Raw genomic sequence first — 19,446 nt, forward strand, 5'->3', positions numbered from 1 at the left:
ATCGAGTTTAGGATTGGATGTGGGTACACGGGAATGGGGTGATGAAGAGAGGATGAATTTTATTTTGTACCTCTCGAGATGGGGGTTGAGAGGGGTGAGTATCATTTCTATCATGGATGGAGGGATAAAGATGTGATTATAGGCGGGTGTGGGTTTGGGTGTGCAGGTCCTGCCCCGCTTCAAAGTCATCTCTAACTCAATAAAGTAAATGGTCTAGATAGGTGTTAAGTGATCGGGTAACGAGGTTGACGGAAGACTGTGCGAGTATTAAGTGGGTATTATTATCAAAGTGAATAGCGTGTGAGATAACTTTATACTTGACACAAGTGGTGAATGAGAATGAAAATAATTTTATCTTTGTACACTTATTTGTTTTAATTGTTTGAATAAGTAAGACACCGAATGAGCAATAACAAATTTATCAATCATTAATTATTTTTTATTTGGAGAATATCTTTAAACTCTATATTGATGATCAGATTCCATGCAAATTTATATTTATATTATAAATCGTGTATCGTACGGGTACTATACTAATATTAGTAGAAGTATACCATTTATAAAAGTGGAGCAAATACTAAGGGATATACTTTATAAGAAAAGCGAGACGAGTATAGAGGGAGGAAATGAGGTGTTTATATTACACCGGTAGATTTTGCAAATTTGCGTGGAATATAAAAACATGCAAATCACTTCACTCTCGTAAGCAAGCAGAGCAAATAACATACTTGCGCCAGTAGTCAGTCAGTGTCTTAAAGATCTACTCATCAAACGCAAAAAGTTGGTACTGCAAATGCAGTTTCGTCTTTGCTTATTCAATTTCTTCAAAAACCTCAATCAATGGCGGATCGATCGATCAAACAAGGAACTCTGACTTACATCTACCTTCTCATTTACATCGCGCTTTCTAGTGGTCAGATCTTCTTCAACAAGGTCCTAATTTCCGTCTTCTCTCTCCTTGCTTTTTTTGCAATTGATTTTTTTTTTTTTATTACATCGATTATTTTTTTGATTTTTTGATCTGCATAGTGATTTTTTGATTCGATTTCAATTGAAATTGTTAGTATTATACTGTTAAGTAAATTATTTGTTGATGACTAGAATTGAGAAATTTCTTATGAGTTCATATATAATCGTTAATACACGTTTTTGCTTTTCAAATGAAAGAAAGCGAACAGATGGATATCTGGATTTTTTTTTCTTAATTGTCAAAGTAATTGAGGATTTGAAGAAGCTCTTGGGTTGACAGTGAATGAGTGCCAGTGTTATGGTGGTATATGGATTGTCAGAGAGTTTGCGGCATTTGGCTGCTCCGGGAAGACATAAACAACAGCCATTTGCAGGGTTTGAGAGGCCTAGATGCGTGCAATCTTACTACTTGCAGGGTTTAAGATTTTAATAAGTGCTCCATGTTTATAGTGGGCGGGCGGCTTTAAGTCTCTATAGAGATTGTCTGTTTGACTAGTGATTCCAATACCGATCATACGTTGCAATATTTCTAAATGAAAGAGTGTCACTGATGTTTTAGAGCAAGTAATTAGGAACTGTAAGACCTTAAGTAATCGGAGGGGGGGTTTCCTTCATGTTTTTGTCTCCAATGTTTTTTCTTTATTCATGAATTGATATGCGAAGTAGGATCTTTTATAAACACAAATAAACAAAAAGAAATGTCAAGAACAATTTCAGAGAGGGCTATAAGTCTATAACAGAAACAGCCGACCAAACTAACAAGAAACCAACTGGGTTGGGTAGGTAGCAAAAAGCCTAAGAAAACACCCTTCCTTGAACACAGGAGATTAATGACCTATTGTATCAGGTCTTTGTTTTGGTGAAGTAACAACACAAACTTGAGCGAAAAGTTCATGAAATATTCAATTCAAACTCTTGTTGTTTCTGTGAAGCCAATGATCATAGGCATTTATGGTGGATGTGCTAGTTCTTTTATATTTCTAGGTTTTGGAATCATACCATCAAAAGATTTATGCGACATACGGTACAGAACACTCCATTTGAAATAAACATGCTATCTGGTAAGAGAATGTATGGGTCTTCCCACAGATTCCCAGCAATTTCCACTCCATCAGACATGGTGCTTATAGCCTTATAAGCGTACTCACTGAGTCCTATATGACAGGGATAACGGGGAATTAATTAGGAGACATAAATTCTTCTAGCCATTGCTACACCTGGTAAACAGTATGTCTATGATGATGATAACATAGGTGCTGGTGTACCCATATGGATTCCTTTGATACAGTCCTTCTAGTCTAATAGTTAGTCTTGTGCAGCAATATAGTTACTCTCCTACCCAAATTTTCTTAAGAATGCAACAAACTGTTTTTCTAAGGATTAGAGGCTAAAGTTTGCTGTGATTCTGCTAAGCATCAATATGTGGAGGAGGGGTAATTTAGGGAGTAGAAATATAATTAAAGTTGTTAGTAGCTTGAAGGAGAGGGTAGGCAGTTAGTTAGGGTAGAAGCTCTATAAATAGAGCAAGTGATTGGTTGAATATTGTGGAAACTGATTAGTTATTTGTAGTCAGTGAGTGGGAGAGTGCCATTCCTATCAAAAGATTCGCGAGGCTGTAATTGATGATTAGTCACCTTGATTAGCATTAATTCAGTCATATCCTTGCTTGTTCTTCCCCAATCATTCTTCTCCCCCCTATCTCTTTCTTGTCCTTAATCTCTGTAACCTAAGTTGATTCATAGAAGATAATTAGTCTCACATGTAAACAGCATTAGTTGAAGGAATACGAACGAGCAGAAAGATTGAACAGTATAGATAAGATCAGATGTTTTCTACTAGGCCATCATGGGAACTCGGTTTATCAGTGCTTAATAATGTTTAAGAGAGCATCAATGCTTAATCATGCCTTCATTTTGTGTCGGGGTCTTGCCCGGGTACAACCCAGTGGCTTCGTTTGTGCCGTATCATACAAGCTAGATACACGTGCCTAGTAAATCGGGCTTGAAAGTATGTTTTGACCTTACTGTCTATGATTTGTATTAAATTGACAAATTAAGAAAATGACACCTATGGCTAAAAACTAGGAGTAAGTTATTAAAAAATCCAAGAAGTAATTTGTAATAAACTGATACAATTACAATAGTAATTTTAAGTGCACAAATGCACAATAAATGATGATACATTCTAAGTGCACAATAAGAAAGCATCAATAAGAAAGAAAAATAAAAACAGGGGTACCACCGTACTACATATAAAGAAGTAGAAATGTGCTTTATCAAGAATTAATATATAGTCGTATAGGGAAGTTTCTTCTTTAAACACTGCCAACCTTTGCAAATTATCCTTCAAAATCTAAGAAATACTCAAAGCACTCATTCACATAGATTAAGAAACAAAGAAGAAGCAGTAAAATAATCCTTTAAAGTAGACTAGATGAACCTAAAAAAATGAGTTATCTTCTATTATAAACATCTAAATATCAACGGCAAAGGCCAAGCTTGTGTAACCAACTTCACTACACTCTAGATGAACATGAAAGCTTACGTCTTTACTTCTTCTATAAGCCTCTTAATTTCATACAAAGTTCAATGAGTGTACATCTTCGAAAAAAGGTGAAGTACCCTTAGTGTATTTTTTTGAAAAAAAATTTGCGTCCATTTGAAGACCCAAAATGAGCATCTATTAATAAAAATTACAGAAGTGATATTTATAAAATATACACAGCGATAATCCAATTATACTTTACATAATAATATTTGATATTATATACTTCCTCCGTCTTTTAATACTCGCAACGTTTGTTAGTTTCACGCATGCCAATGCACAACTTTGATCATTTATATCTTAAATTATCTTTATGCAAAAATTATAAAAAGTTGATATTTTGAAAATATACATTGAGACGAATCCAACAAGATCCCACATGACTATGTTTTATCTTATATAAAAAACACTACGAATAGTCAAAGTAGATTATATGAATAGTGGCAAAAGTCCAAACGTTGCGAGTATTAAAAAACGGAGGAAGTATTAGTTAAAAAAAAGGTCAAAATCAGGTATATAAATAGTGCAAAATATCAATTATTATCAATATGGAACAACTAGAAATATGTAGGAAATAGTTTTTGCCTCCCTGCTTTCGCAACTTTTGAAATCTAAGAAATTTGGACGAAACAACTCTAACAATTTGGAATTCCTTGGAATAACTTGAACGGTTTATTGGCATGTTTGGTACCACAGAAATAAGACGTTTAAAAGCATTTTCAACATTTGTAAAAGAAATCAAATTCATGTCTGTTAGTCTTTTCATATAAAATTCATTTAAACATCCTAATGGATTGTGCCAAATATCCAAACTCAACGATATAAACTATAAAAGTACTTTCACCCGTGCTCATGTGAAACTTGGTAAAAATAACGGCTCTTGTGTACCAGGACTTTGGGAATGCCAAACTGTTTGATAGTTTAACGTTTTGCACCCGTTCCAAACTAGCCTATGCGGAAGTTGGAAGGATGGATCTTTGCTTGGATTGGAGAGAGCTAAATGTTCGTTGTTGGGATAGTAGGGATAATTATGCTTGGAATCTATAATAATAGAGGAATCTTCATGAGAGAAAGATGGGGGAGCCAGTGCGATTTCTTTGTTCAGTATCTTTGAATCTATTTTTTTGCTGGTGGCCATCATGGTAGATAGGTTCCATTTATCCAAGATTCTTTGCTAGTTACCTATTAGTTTTCATGCCTGGTTGTTAAGAATTATAATCCGCAACCTTTTATCTTTCCGCCTGTATTTGACGCCTAAGTTTTCACAACGAGTGAAACCATTTGTGTGTCTAGTTTGACGAAGCTCAATCTAGGAATCTACAACTTCTGTAGCCAGAAAAGGCTCTGACTTCTCATCGTTTTTGATCTTGTGTCTTGCTAGTGGAGAGACAAGATATGATGGTTTAGCTTTGGCGTGTTGTTCAGTGTTGTTAGGGTTGGGTTGGTTTGCTCCATCTACGGTTTATGCTTAGTTGGTTACCTACAGGTTCCATATATAATGCTTGGGAGGCATATAAGATATAAAATTTTGGGAGGAGGTGCGCTTTTAGCCGTTTTATAGGTGATTTAGTTGGAAAGGAAGGTTACTTTTCCGAGTTAGGTATCTTTTTCATGTTTCTTAGCTGAGTGGTGTATTCGCTTTTTTTTACTCACGAATCATGAGTTTTTTTTTTGTGATGTGTCCTACTCTGATGTTTTACATGATTGGTAATTTCATTTTATATTTTCTGCTTAATTTTCGTGATTTTCTCCTCGTATTATTTCTTCTTTTTTAATTCAAAGAAAATTAAGTGTTCTAGTATACCTTTAGGTCCTAGGCGGAAGGCGATGTTCCTGAACTGGTCTGGTTAGACCCGACCCACTATGTTAAGTAATGGGAATCTGGGTTCAATATTGTGTCAACCCGCTTCAAAAAATTAATCTGGCTGGATTTGTAATTCTAACTTTGTTCATTATAATTCAAAAGTCAAATAATAGTTATCTTTTGATTTCATTTTAAATGTAAGACCCTCCTCTTGGAACTCAGGAAGTCTTAGTCAATTGGGGCTGACCTGGGATGACACTCCCTCTTAGCCAGACACAACCTGGTTTAGAGTAGATCCAGTCTGACCTGGCCCAGTGAACAAGCAAGCCTACCTGCATTTATGTTTTGCATATTTAAATGGAATAAATAAAGCATTGTGAGTTGGCGAATTTCTATGAAACAGGTTGTTCCAGCTTTATAGAGGCCCTGCTTTTGTCTTTGTTAAGTTGCATTGTGTTTCTGTTTTTTGAGATGAATGCTAGGATTTTAGAATTTAAGCACTATTTGAGATTTTTGTTGGAATAGTGTTGTATACCTTTGAGGCACCTCTTTTTCTTTATAAAGAACCATCTATTCAGCCGATGGGAATATCAAACCATGATGACATAGCACGTTTCCCAAAGCACGAAATAGATAAAAATATGTCCAATACAATTTGTGAGAGAGCCTTTACGTTAACTTTAGCTTCCTGGTAAATTAACAAAAGCATTTGCATTTTCACTTCTATTAGGAGGTGTGGCTACGGATCGCATATAGAGTAGTTGATAAAATATTTAGTCTTAGGAGTGTTACCGAAGATCTATGATCAAATCCCATCAATATCGTTAATCTATGGAGCATCCTACAGGCCTAAAAGAAAAAACTATTGTTAGAGTGGTTATTGAAATCTTCTTTTGTGTATACTCATCATTGGAAGAAGAGGTTGTATATTATCACCAATTACTATGTTATCGAATCTCTTTATCACCTCAGGTATCCACTTCAAGTTATTTTTCTATTTTGTGTCGTTAATGAGTAGGATCTAAATCCGTCAACTTCTTGACTCTCCATCAAACCATGCAAATATTGGTGCAATTGTTGAGTGGCCCCCTGGACATGAACTGCAGTACTGGTGTTTGCCACTTGCAGCCAGTTTTCACCTTACCAAAAATAAACGTGTTAGAGTCCTCGTGAAGACATGAACCTATAGTTCCACTGTTCTCTATAAGTTTGGCTAATAATACCTATCCTTCTATGAGTATATTCAACATCTATGTTGCTGGCAGCTGATTAAGCTTGAATAGCCGAGCCTGAGATTTTGTCTTTAATTATTAAATGCAGTGGGTTTTGTCATCAAAGGAAATAAACTTCCCATACCCTCTTGGATTGACTCTTCTTCATATGGTCTTCTCCTCCGTTTTATGCTTTGTGCTCACGAAGGTTCTAAAGGTACTCTGTTTGTTTATCTCTCAGTTTATCTTCTCGTTTGGCCGATTTCTTTTCACTTCTTTGTTCTTGTTTTAATATAGCAATCTCCTTTCAGATTCTGAAAGTTGAAGAAGGGATGACCATGGAAGTGTAAGAATAAATTGTACTTATTACTACTTCAGTCTTATGTGTACTTATTACTACTTCAATTGTATGTATCTGCAGTTCAGTTAGATTCTAAGCTTATGCATGCGAATAGATTAATGTTCGAGTTGGAAATTTTTTTGTTTTAAAAAAAAAAGTTTGATGAAACAAGAATAAGATTTTAGCTTCGGAAATCATTGATAATAGTTAACATCATCTCCCCTGCTTCCAAGGAACATTTTCTAAGGCTCAGTGAGTCTTTTCCAAATCAGGACTAGATTACAGGTACATAATTGAATTTGATTTGCCATAGGATTATAAACATACTCGTCGACACTTATCTATAATGAGCAGAAAGAGTGTACTCATAGGATGACGACGAGCTATCATCAGTTTCAAACAACTACTACTGGTAGTGAACCCAATTTCATTGAATCGTAATCAAACAACCATTAAAGCTGTAGTCCGTCAGTAAAATATATTCTAAAGCAAATAATTTGATGGGAAGTCTGTGTACATACAGGCAAATTTATTTTAACCACGCCACATAATCGCTACTAAAGCACTGTATCACTGCAATTTCATTACCTCCCCAAGCCCCACAATGTTTGAAGCTAGGATCTAGAAAAGAAATGAGGAAAAACTATTATTTTCTCTTATTATATTTAATTTCTCTAAAAGAAAAGATAGAAATGGATATAAAACCTCTTTCTTCTTATTTTCTCTAATTTTTAGTTTAAGTTGATTTCTTAGTTCATTTGCCGGTAAAATTAGCAGAAGAAATGTAATGATACAACTGTTAGTTTATATTTGAACTGTTAGCCTATGTTACTTTCAAACTGACAAGCCTACAATAATTTCATATGGATTTTAGCTACATAATTGGAATAATGGAATATTAGAAATATTGTTAACGATTGTCTTTTCTCATTTATGATTGAATTAAGGAAATACTTTTTCAAATTATCCAAATAAAGGCAAGGAAAATTACTTGATTTCTAATAGGCGTGATGAGAAAAGGTAAAAAAAATATCTTCTCTCTTGGCTTAAGTAGATAAATTAAGATGACGGTGAAATAACTGTTCAATTTGGTGAGGATATATTGGATCGTATCAATTATGAATAGATGCTATGTTAATCCTTCGATTATCATGGAGGGACTAGGTATACGATTAAAAGCTGTAATAATTGGATAACAACATCCTTACTTATGGAATTCCTTTGCCTTGGATACTTGAGAAATTAATTCAGTTATTCATGTAAAACAATTTAATGGACTAAGATTCATTTGTTCTTTTGGCTGTGGGAATGTAATGGACTAAATCAAAGTGGCTCTTAAAACCTCTTTGCTTCCTTTCCATGAAGTAGAAGATGGTCGTTCGGTTGTCGTCCCGTTATCGCTTTTGGGTCAATTGGAAACAACCTTTCTGCGATTGCAGTGGTTAGGTTGCGTACGTCTGACCCCCCCCCTACCCCGCTTCTTGCGGGAGCCTCTTCGAGGCAATGGGGTAATGATAATGATAATGATGATTCATGTAAAACAATTTCATTGAATAACTCCTACATCATCTGCATGCCAATTTATTTTTAAATTGAAATTACCTTTTGTTTTTCTAAGTGGTCGCAGTGTAGTTCTTTTCAGTGTTTAAAAAAGCGCGCTTAAAGCCCGCTTAAGCGCTGAAGCTCTAAGCTTTAGGGCAAAGGGCTTAATTAGGTCTGAGCGAAGCGTTTGTGAAAAAGCGCACCGAAGCGTACTTAAGCGAATGAAGCGCAAAAAGCGTATGAAGCGCGCTTTTTTGAGCTTCATTGAAATTCTTCTTTTAAAAAAAAAAAATCACGTTCAAAGTTTTTTTTATATGTTGTTATTGTCTATTGGACCACATTTTAGTAATCCTTAACATTAGAAAGTGGGCCAAGAGTCCAAAAGAAAAGAAAAAAGAAGATGACATATCCTTTTGAAAATAGCATAGTATATTTGTTTCCTAGTGGATATTACATGATAAACACTATGTTATATGCTTTACTTTGTTAAAACAACGAGAAATAGGGAAGAAAATCTGATGTTTATGTGTTTTTGTGGTTATTTTAGTAAGATACATATCCATAATGGTAAAGAAACCTTGAATTCTTAAAAAGTGCGCTTCACTTCGATGAAGCTCGCGCTTTGCGCTTGCGCTTTACGCTTAAGCTCTAGGACTCATATCGCTTTAGTGCGTTTTGCGCTTTTTTAAACACTGGTTCTTTTTTCTTCTAGTGTTTATTTGGTGGCTTTTATAAACGGGATATCTCATAACCGTAGGTGTGATGTTATCTGCATGAATGTTTTGTTTTGTTGGTATCAGTTTACTTTAGAAATTATGTTCACTAGGTAGTCGTAGATGGAAACTGCCAACATTCTATTAGGATTTAGCAGTTACTGAGCTCAAAGATTTGAAAACTAGAGATACTGCTGCTATTTCATTCAACCTCAGAATATTGCCTTTCATATTTATCTTAACTAGCTTTTGAGCTCGTTCAAAGAATGGGATATTATATTAGTGTTTATTAAGCCGTCTTTTAAAGTGTTAAATTTTATTAAAGGTTTGTGATCTTGATTAATGGGAATATATGATTTATATATGAGTTAAATTTAAATCAAAAAATATATAGATTAGATGGTGAATTAATATTGAGTGTTAAAGATGGAGATGGAGTGCAAGAGGTTGAATGAATATATGAACTAAATGGTGAATTGATGTTGAATGGAGAAGATGAAGGGGATGAGGTGTTGAAGCTGTAAAATATTTCGTATAACAAAATGAAAAAATGAAAAAAGAAAATTATGGAGGAAAGATGGGGTGACACGTGTTATCTAATGATCTTTGAAAGATGGGTGACACGTGTCATTTAATGGTCTATGGTTTTCTTTTTTAAATACTAGGTATAGATTAGGTATAGATGATTTAAGATTAATTATTAATACTATATTGTATGCTGGGAATAAAAATTAGCCTGCTGTCTCATGCCTTTGCTATGTCTACAACTCTACATTGATCTTGTGTCTCCTTCGATAGGTTCTGTGTTATGTTGAAAACTTGGTCATGACTTGGATATTTAATATCTGAAGATGCTTTGTCACAGATATACCACATCAGTCATTCCGATTGGTGCCATGTTCGCAATGACCCTTTGGTTGGGAAATACAGCATACCTGTATATTTCCGTTGCATTTGCACAAATGCTGAAGGCCATTAGTAAGTCTATTACACTTTAATTGTGTACACCTCTTAGCATGCTGTTACTGTATCAATATTATTATTCTTGCCAGAAAATGGCCAATATATTGTCTCGAAGCTGTGTCCAGTAAGTTTTTGTCATCTTTTTATTTACATTTTGGGTTTTTCTACATTGTACCCCTGTATTTCTTTGATTTCTACTTTGTACCCATGCATTTAAAATCTTTCACATGGTACATTTGTACCCCTGAACTTGTAGAATATATTCAACCTTATCCTTGTTGTTAATCGAACGTTTTAAAATTCGGTGATTTTTAAACAAACTAAGGTTTTTCATATTATTATAAGCAATCTTATGTTTGTTGTTAACCAAACGTTAATGTAGAAAACTCTTGATTTTTTAAAAATATAACAGAGTTTTTTAACATCTGGTTGGCGACAAGGATAAAAATGACTAACTTTTAAAACTACAAGGGTACAATGTGCAAAATATAAAACGTTTAGGTACAACATAGAAATCAATGAGTGTGTCTTTGTGTCGACATGCACATGTACCAGTGCACATGATACAAATGTTTAGGTTTAGTTGGTGTGGATCTGTGTCCAGATTCCTGAATGTCAATTTCAAAAAAGCGAGAATTCTGTAAATTGCAACTCTTTAAGAATGGGAGAGGCATGTTACCAGGTATAGGTATGTTGAGGGTGAAAAGGCTTGAGCATGCTTTTATCTTGTTGCTGCAATTTCATTTTGATCTGTCTGAAAATGCTCAATCCATTTAAATATAACCCCTCAACAGCATGCCTTCTCCTACACCCCACCACCCACCTAAGGGGGAAAAAATAGAATTCGGTAATGGTTCATCATACTGAATGATTTATGTGACTATTGCAGTGCCAGTAGCCGTTTTCATTCTTGGAGTGGCAGCAGGGCTTGAGGTCATGAGCTGCAGAATGCTTTTGATTATGTCAGTCATAAGCCTCGGTGTTGTAGTTGCCTCTTATGGTGAAATAAGTATCAACTGGATTGGTGTGGTTTACCAAATGGGAGGTGTAGTTGGAGAGGCCCTGAGGCTCATATTTATGGAGATATTTGTTAAAAGAAAGGGTTTGAAGCTGAATCCTATATCTATGATGTACTATGTCAGTCCCTGCAGGTACTCTTTGATTCCAGAAAGCATAAATTGTCACTTTTTCAATGTCCTGTGTTCGTTACCTGAACTTAATTATTTTATTTGTTTTTCTGGCAGTGCTCTTTGTCTATTCATTCCATGGATATTTCTGGAGAAACCAAAGATGGATGCAAATGGGTTGTGGAACTTTCCACCGCTTGTGCTCATATTCAACTGCCTTTGTACATTTGCCCTCAACCTCTCAGTCTTTCTTGTCATCTCGCATACTAGTGCTCTCACCATTCGAGTTGCTGGAGTGGTGAAGGATTGGGTTGTTGTGTTACTCTCTGCCCTGATTTTTGCTGATACGAAATTGACACTCATCAATTTGTTTGGCTATGGAATTGGTAACTCTCAGTCCCTCTGTCTAATTACTCTGACGTTCCCTGCTTCCTTACATTTTATCCTTTTGGAACTCCTAATTAGCATACGACAATGCTAAGAATTTTTTTTGTACAGCCATTGCTGGTGTAGCGGCGTATAACAATCATAAACTGAAAAAAGAAGCATCACAAGGAAGTTCGAAACAGGTGCAATGCGAGGAATCAATACCGATGGTCTCTTCATCCTCTAACAAATAGCCGACTGTATGCGACGTTTCTTGGTGAGTGATCTAAAGCTTATGAAATCATTATATTTGCCGAATTGTGCACAGGTCAAAATATTTTAGTAAAGTAATCATCTTTCTTGATAAGGGAAAAAAAGTACTCTGGCAGTCAGGTACTGTATGTATGCAAAAAGCACTTGCAATTTTCAAATGAGAAAAAAACGACTACATAGAATTCAGTGATCTCAAATTGTAACAGCCTTTTAGTTTCCATAATTTCGTATTCGCAGTTTTATACTCCTTCTGTCCCATAATAGTGCGCCCCCTTTTCTTTTTTGTTTGTCTCAAATTAGTTTGCGCCGTTTCCTTTTTGTTTAGTTTCACGTCCTTTCATTCAATTGAAACCCACTATTTCGATCACATCTGCTTTTTTATTAGTAAAATAACAATTGATAACCACACTACAACTTATCACCTAAAACTATCTGCCAAAAGAAAGGGGCACACTATTAAGAAACGAAGAGTAAAAATTTCATCACAGTAAGTTGTTATTTTCCAGCATAGAAAAAATATAAGCTGTTATTAATATTTTGTATGGCTTCTATAATGAAAGATTGAAACTTTGTTCTTATAATACTATTAACCGAGAAAATCAAATAGTTATTAGGAAGTCGGAAGAAGAAAACCCATAAATGAAGGGAAGAAAGGAGAAGAAACAGAGGTGAAGAAGCTGGGTTTCGAAGTAGGGATGGATTTTGTAAGCGGTGAGAGATATTAATGTAGGTTGCGTGAACTAACTAAAAGTGCCACATAAGTTTGTTTACTAGCTGAAGAGGTTTCAGCGAGTGATACAAGTCAAGTGAACCAATTTGGACAGACTTGGGATTTTGTAAAAATAACCCGAACTTGAGATTTTTGTAAAATAATCCAAACCTCCCTTTCTTACTGGTATAGAGCATTTCATCCTTTCTACTGAAATAAAAGAGAGCAACTCCATTATATGCAATATATTCTCCTAAATTAGAAAAAATAGGTTTGTCACACACTCCCAACAATTCTGTGTCTTTCTTGTTATTTTGTGTTTAATCAATGTGGATCGAAGAATTATTATAAGGAACCTACCAAATGGAGTATTATTATGTTAAACTCTTTACCATATCAATGGTGCCTCTCTGGTGCGGAGTATAAATTTCTCTTTGGTGGGGCCGTGGGGTTGATTAGAAAGGAGCCAGATTTATGGCTTGCTTTGTTGTTCGTTGTAAGTGTCTAAGATTGGGTTTCCTTTTCCGTTGGAGGAGTACATCTAACTTGATTTAGCATATACGGTTCCATTTTTTTTTATCAGTTTCTGCCATTTATTGGTCGCTTTAAACTACAGGTAAAACTCTTGAGAGCTGCAAGTGCCGAACAAGAAATAATCAGGTTGTTGCAACAAAGGTCATGTTTGATATTAGACAAGTTAACAGCGGGGTAACATGTGGTGTCTGGTAATACCTTATCAACTGTGGTGTTGGCTATGAAACACAGTTGAAATTCTGATCTATTTACATCGCAAGAATTTCTTGTTTATACTGATAGTCCTGTCTCAGGTTTCGAAGGGCATCATTCTGCTGTGGAACAACGGTGATCATCCTGTTTGATTCTTTCTTTCATGGACAAATAATTATGAAACTCCTCAATGATACATTCAAGCTCCGTCCCTTCACACACACACACACACACAAAAAAAAAAACATTCAAGCTCTCCGTCCTACAAGACTAGTCTGGCAGAAGGAGGTTGCACAAAATGTGATTGACCAACTATGTCGTCAACTAATGGTGATATATACAAATTTAGGATGTGTAAAAAAGGTTCTCAGTTTTATAACGTTTCGACATCAAACTTTGTGCATTATTTTCTGTCGTCATGTTTTCATAATTTTTTTTTAATATAAATACAAATAGTATGTAGTCAGGGGCGCGGCAAAGATATTGGGGATCCTGTGCGGTTTCATAAAATTGGGTCCTTTTCACAATTCAACCTACATTAACAATACTTATTTCAAATTATTATGAGATAAATTTCGATTTCATTGACTATTCTTTGGTTGTATTTGGAGCACTAGAAAAAAAAAATCAAGTATTGAAACAATTTCAATCGTAAAAAAAACTACGGATTTTTCATGAAATACCCCCGAATTTTGGCGTAATTCACCAAATGCCCCTCGACTTTCAGAAATTCACCAAATGCCCCTCACAAATGACTTAATACCCAAAATACCCTTACTAATGATGCGCCGTTAGTCCTCCGTTAACCTAATTTTCAAATTCACCAAATACCCCTATTTTAATACTTATTTCACCAAATACCCTTATTCAGAAACTTAATTCACCAAATACCAATAACTTAAAATTACTCATTTTGATGCTCAACGGCTAGTTTTTGTGTTTGAAAATTAGCCGTTGCTTATTGTTTGCTTATAAATACTCTTTTTCTGACGGTTTATTGTAGTTTTCCTATTATTTTGTTAATTTCATATCATTTTTGTCATGAGTTTTCTTTCAAAATCATCATCCACACCCAATGAGTCCACATATGTAAGAGTCCCAAATAAATTTTGTTATCATGGGAGAAAATTTGACATCCGAATATCTGATACAACACTCAATCTGAAGCTCCGGTACAACACTAAAACATAAAACACTCCTAAAATACCTCAAAACGTCGCAACTCTTCAAGAAAATAGCTACTTCTTTTGTACCTTATTCTTTATGTGGCCAATTAATTATATTTACCATGCAATCGGAAGGTATTCCTTTTTCAATATGGGAAATATCTTTAACATATGCAAACAGATTAAAAATAAAGCTCTTATTAATTTTATTCTAACGCATATGTTCCAGCTACCTCGGCTTCTATTGCTTCCATGCCACATATTTAACGTTAACTCCCTTTTGTCTCCTGTCTCTACTGCCTCCAAACATCTTTCTTCAATCTCCTAACTTTCTCTCAACCTTACAGTCGAGGCATAAAGGTTTTCCCACTTTTCTTTTGAGCTAGGTCCTATTGACATGGTCAGATTTATGGACAAATGTCTATTTTTGGATTTGAGGGAACAAGAAAAAAAAAATGAAACTAAGGTATGTTCCAAAGCTCATGAACCAGTGAAAAAACATGAATCTTGGCACAAAGATTTGCCTCCAAACTCAAGATTTTCACATCATGAATCCAAGTTGAAATCGAGGTTGTGATAAAAATGTATGTGTTATTGAACTTGATTTCTTAGTTTCTTTACCATTCGGACAATAAGAAAATTAAGGTGTTAGCTTTAGATTGAATTACTTCAGCTTCACTTACATAAGATCCCTTTGAAAATGGGGTTTTTTGGCCTTTTGCTCAGCTAAAGTGCATTGTCTTTACTGGATGAGGCCTGAACTTATTGGATCATAATTGAAACATACTGAGTGTTGTATCGGAGCCTCAGATGGAAATTTCCTCCCATAATATTAGAAATTGTTTGGGACTCTTACATATGTGGATTCATGGGTGTGGATGATGATTTTGAAAGAAAACTCATGACAAAAATGATATGAAATTAACAAAACAATAGAAAAACTACAATAAATAGTCAGAAAAGGGGTTTTTATAAGCAAACAATAAGCAACGGCTAATTTTCAAACATAAAAACTAGCCGCTGAGCATCAAAATGGGTAATTTTAAGTTATGTGTATTTGGTGAATTAAGTTTCAGAATAGGGGTATTATATGAAATAAGTTATAAAATAGGGGTATTTGGTGAATTTAAAAATTAGGCTAACGGAGGACTAACGGCGCGTCATTAGTAAGGGTATTTTGGGTATTAAGTCATTTGTGAGGGGCATTTGGTGAATTTCTGAAAGTCGAGGGGCATTTGGTGAATTACGCCATAATTCGGGGGTATTTCATGAAAAATCCGAAAAAACTATAATATTTACATGGAAACAATGAATTTATATATTAGAATGAAGTATTGAATTTTATAAATTAAGTTATTTTTTGTTTAAAAGCGCTAGCAAAAAGAATCGATCCTTGACATTCTGCGTATAATCAGACCACACTTACCGCTAGGCTAAATTTCTTGTTATAAATTATACCTATATAACCAACATGAGTTGGTGGAGTTGGTGGGGAACTCACCTTGTGACTTGGAGGTCACAAGTTCGAGCCCCATCAACTGCGAAATGCTTGGGCTTGACTCAAGCGATAACCTGCGGAGCTAGGCTGGTTAACCTGTGTTAGGTGCTGGTTCAGTTAGGGTCCCTTCTTCTTACCTATTATTAAAACAATTAGTAGAGATTCTACTGTATCACTCAAATATTATGTACTCGCCTAGGATCCCAAGGACGTCTCTTTTATTATTTGATAAAACTTATGAGAAACTTTTATCAAAAGTAGTAGCTAGTCAAGTGTCAGATCAGAAGTATCACAGGAAAATTAGCTGATAAAAAGAGAGAAAAATAATGGCTAGTCAAGTGCCAGACCAGGTTGAATGAATGAACGTATTGAATAGATTGAAAAAATTTACGCCCGCGTATGCTTCATCCGTATTATCACATGAAATGATAGATTTACCCAACCCCCTTTCATTTTCCACCTTAAACTTTCACCCCCTTTTTTTTCCGGCAACCCCTCTTCTCCTTCACCACCATCGTCTTCCACCTTCACCACCATCTTCCCTTCTCTTTCTCCTCACATCTTCTTCCATCTTCCCTTCTCCTTCACCATCTTCCTTACTCCTTCACCTCCATTTTTGGCGAGCTTCCTTCGAACATAACAGTAAGGAGCAACCGAAAAAACAGAGCAACGAATTTCCTTCAACTTTGATAACGACCACCCTTCAAATTATGCCCACCATCATGGACGACGACGTTCCTTCTTGGTTGTCGGCCATGATGCACGCTGCGTCGTGGGAGGTGAATTTTTTTTTAAAATTTAATGGGACCGTAGGTGCAGCGGCCATGACCAGCCGCACAAGATTTACGGTGGCGGCATGGTCGTGCCACAGATCTTGTGCGGCTAGCCGTGGTCTCTGCAGCAAAAAGCGTACGGCTCTGCTCATTTTAAAAGAGAAATTGATAATTGTTAATAAGAGAAATTGAAAAAATATTTATGTTATTTATACTATTTATCAAATTTGTAATAAAAAAATATATTTTATGTTTTTCATTATTGTTTGTTTAAAAAAAATCAAAAAATTTATTCATTACGTAACTTTATTATTAATTTATTTACTTTCGTTATTTATTAAAAATTTATGAATTTCGTTATTTTAAAAAATTGACTTTTTTAAAAAATGTATTAATTTAATTTCTTTATGTTATTATTATTTTAAGCATATACTACCTCCATTTCATTTGGCTAATTTTCCGCATTCGCCCATTTTAAAATGATCTTCAAACTTTCCATTTAATCTATTTCATAATATTCTTTACATTGTGCTTTATACTAGTTTTGGACATTAAAATATACCATCTTTAGCTTACCCTTTCACCCCCTCAAAATTTACATCTTTTCACTCACTTTCTCTTACTTTATTAATTTTTTCTTACACCCACCCACATTTTTATATAATTTATCTTACTTTATTCATTTTTCTACACTAACCCACCTTTTTACACACTTTATTTCATTTGTCTTAATATTTCTGCAAAAATCATTATGAGACGGAGGTAGTCCATGTTTATTTAATGTTAGTAAATGTCATATAATTATGTATAATATTTTTAATTTTCATCTAACTTTATTAATATGAATAATAAATTGTATGTCATGAATTTAAACATAATAATAATTAAGTAAATACGAGTAATAACCATAATTCATAGTTTAAATTTAAATATTCGATGGCTTTAAAAAGAACTTATAAAAAAAATTAATTATATAATTTGCTTGTTTATCGCATTATTTAAATTTCATGTGTACCATATTAAGTAATTATTAATTAATTAATATATATGATGTTTAAGTTATGAATTTAATTTACGTTATGTAATTTGCATGTGATACTGTTAGAATTAATTAATTAAATAAAAAAAAGTTGTAGAATATTGTTAATATTATTAGTTATATAACATTGAATGAAGTTAAATAAGCAAATATTAATAAAAATGTTGTGTTTTTATAATAGGATCCTAATCTGGAGGTTCCACTATCGGATTATGGTGGTGATGGTGTTGACTATAGCGATCGATATGTGACAAATGAAATATTCGATGGTTTTGAGAATGCAGAGAATTGGGCAAAAAAAGTGGCTATTGGATTAGGATTCATCTTGATAAGTAGCTCGTACAAAAAGACGCGAAAAGATGGTCGAATGTACCGGTACTTGAAATACAACTGTGGAAGGAGACACAACGAATTCTAGGGACCCGGAAACCGCGAAACAATGACTAAGTCATGCGGTTGTCGATTTATGATTAAGTGAGAACAACATGGAGTAGAAGAAATAATTGGCGTATTGAGTTGCTTAATGATCGTGGCATGCACGCATAACCACGAAAATTGATTTTATATCTCGAGGGACACCATGGTGTTAGCGGTCATAGTCAGGGTGCGAAGGAAGTTATTTCGTGAGATGAATGATGTGACACCCTAATAATTCCTTATTTTTTAAAACTATTTTATTCAATAAATAAAAGGAATTACCAAGGCATTACCGCCACCATGAAAATGGTTAAGGCTATGTTTAGAATTTTGCAGCGGAAACTTAACTACTATTACTACTAGTAATCATGCTTTGCAAAGTCTTATAGTTCAAACAAATTGGAACCATTAAAGGCCCACCAAAACGTTAATTCAAATCCTCAAAACCTTTAAATATTTAAAATTCATCACTAAAATCAATACTTAAAGAAATACTTATTAAAAGCGTTCGAAGCATAATAAATCACTCACACTCAACTCGGATGCAAAGATAATGGGATGCTTCTTCACTTAACACCCGTAAGAACTGCTCATCGTAATTAGAAATGTAAAGTATGGATCATCATAGCGTCATTAAGGCAAAGGACATGACCAAGACAATCACGAAAGCACGAATCAGCAAATTGTTTGACTAAAAACACAGATTTTAAGAAAAGTGGAATATAGTATATTGATGATTAATTTGTACAAGAAAGTAGTATATATTACATGGAAAAATGAATAAATTACACAAGAAAGTAAAATATAATACATGTAAAGAGGAATAAAGTATATGAGAAAATATGGATAGTATTTCATGTTCAAATAAGAAACAAAATTATAATTATGAGACCCGCAATTTAAAATATCAATAAATATATACTAAAAGACACACCAGGAATGACACGGGTCATCTCCTGGTGTGTCCTTACATTTTTTTAAAAATGAAATTTTAATTAAAGAATCTTTTAAAATATCTAATTTTTTGATTTTAAATTATTTTTTTTCCAAAATTACGATTTCCTGTGTATTATGGCAAGAATTTAACATAATATATTAATACTAATTTGAAAAATATATGTCAGGTATGGAAAAACAAAATTTTTATGATATTATTGTTTTTATAATATACGTAGTAAGTTGCTACTCCGTAATAGCAAGATAGTATTTTGATTTTCATAAACCTTTTTCAAAAAAATTAAATAAAAACTCTTAGCCTATATGCAA

General features: G+C 34.2%; 1 protein-coding gene across 3 annotated transcripts; it reads left to right on the forward strand.

The window, feature by feature from the left end:
- Positions 1-670: 670 nt before the first annotated feature.
- Positions 671-13,871, forward strand: LOC110805646 (probable sugar phosphate/phosphate translocator At3g14410). Of its 3 annotated transcripts, none has more exons than XR_002538072.2 (9): positions 671-933; positions 6,638-6,745; positions 6,840-6,874; positions 9,989-10,101; positions 10,976-11,237; positions 11,331-11,599; positions 11,712-11,856; positions 13,178-13,286; positions 13,389-13,871. XR_002538072.2 is itself a non-coding variant. In XM_022011273.2 (8 exons), the coding sequence occupies exons 1-7, from the start codon at positions 841-843 to the stop codon at positions 11,831-11,833; spliced, it is 1,002 nt and encodes a 333-aa protein (XP_021866965.1). In that variant the 5' UTR covers positions 671-840; the 3' UTR covers positions 11,834-11,856; positions 13,178-13,871. The 3 variants fall into 3 exon arrangements, 1 of the variants encoding a protein (XP_021866965.1); XR_002538073.2 differs by having other exon boundaries at positions 13,178-13,221; XM_022011273.2 differs by having other exon boundaries at positions 13,178-13,871.
- The last annotated feature ends 5,575 nt before the right edge of the window (positions 13,872-19,446 follow it).

Source organism: Spinacia oleracea, chromosome 4, assembly GCF_020520425.1.
Source record: "Spinacia oleracea cultivar Varoflay chromosome 4, BTI_SOV_V1, whole genome shotgun sequence".
In the NCBI taxonomy this organism is placed as follows: domain Eukaryota; kingdom Viridiplantae; phylum Streptophyta; class Magnoliopsida; order Caryophyllales; family Amaranthaceae; genus Spinacia; species Spinacia oleracea.

Coding starts and splice junctions, on each gene's coding strand:
- LOC110805646 (XM_022011273.2), top strand. CDS start 841: ATGGCGGATCGATCGATCAAACAAGGAACTCTGACTTACATCTACCTT. Junction 10,102..10,975: donor ACAAATGCTGAAGGCCATTA/GTAAGTCTATTA, acceptor TGACTATTGCAG/TGCCAGTAGCCGTTTTCATT. Junction 11,238..11,330: donor TACTATGTCAGTCCCTGCAG/GTACTCTTTGAT, acceptor TTTTTCTGGCAG/TGCTCTTTGTCTATTCATTC.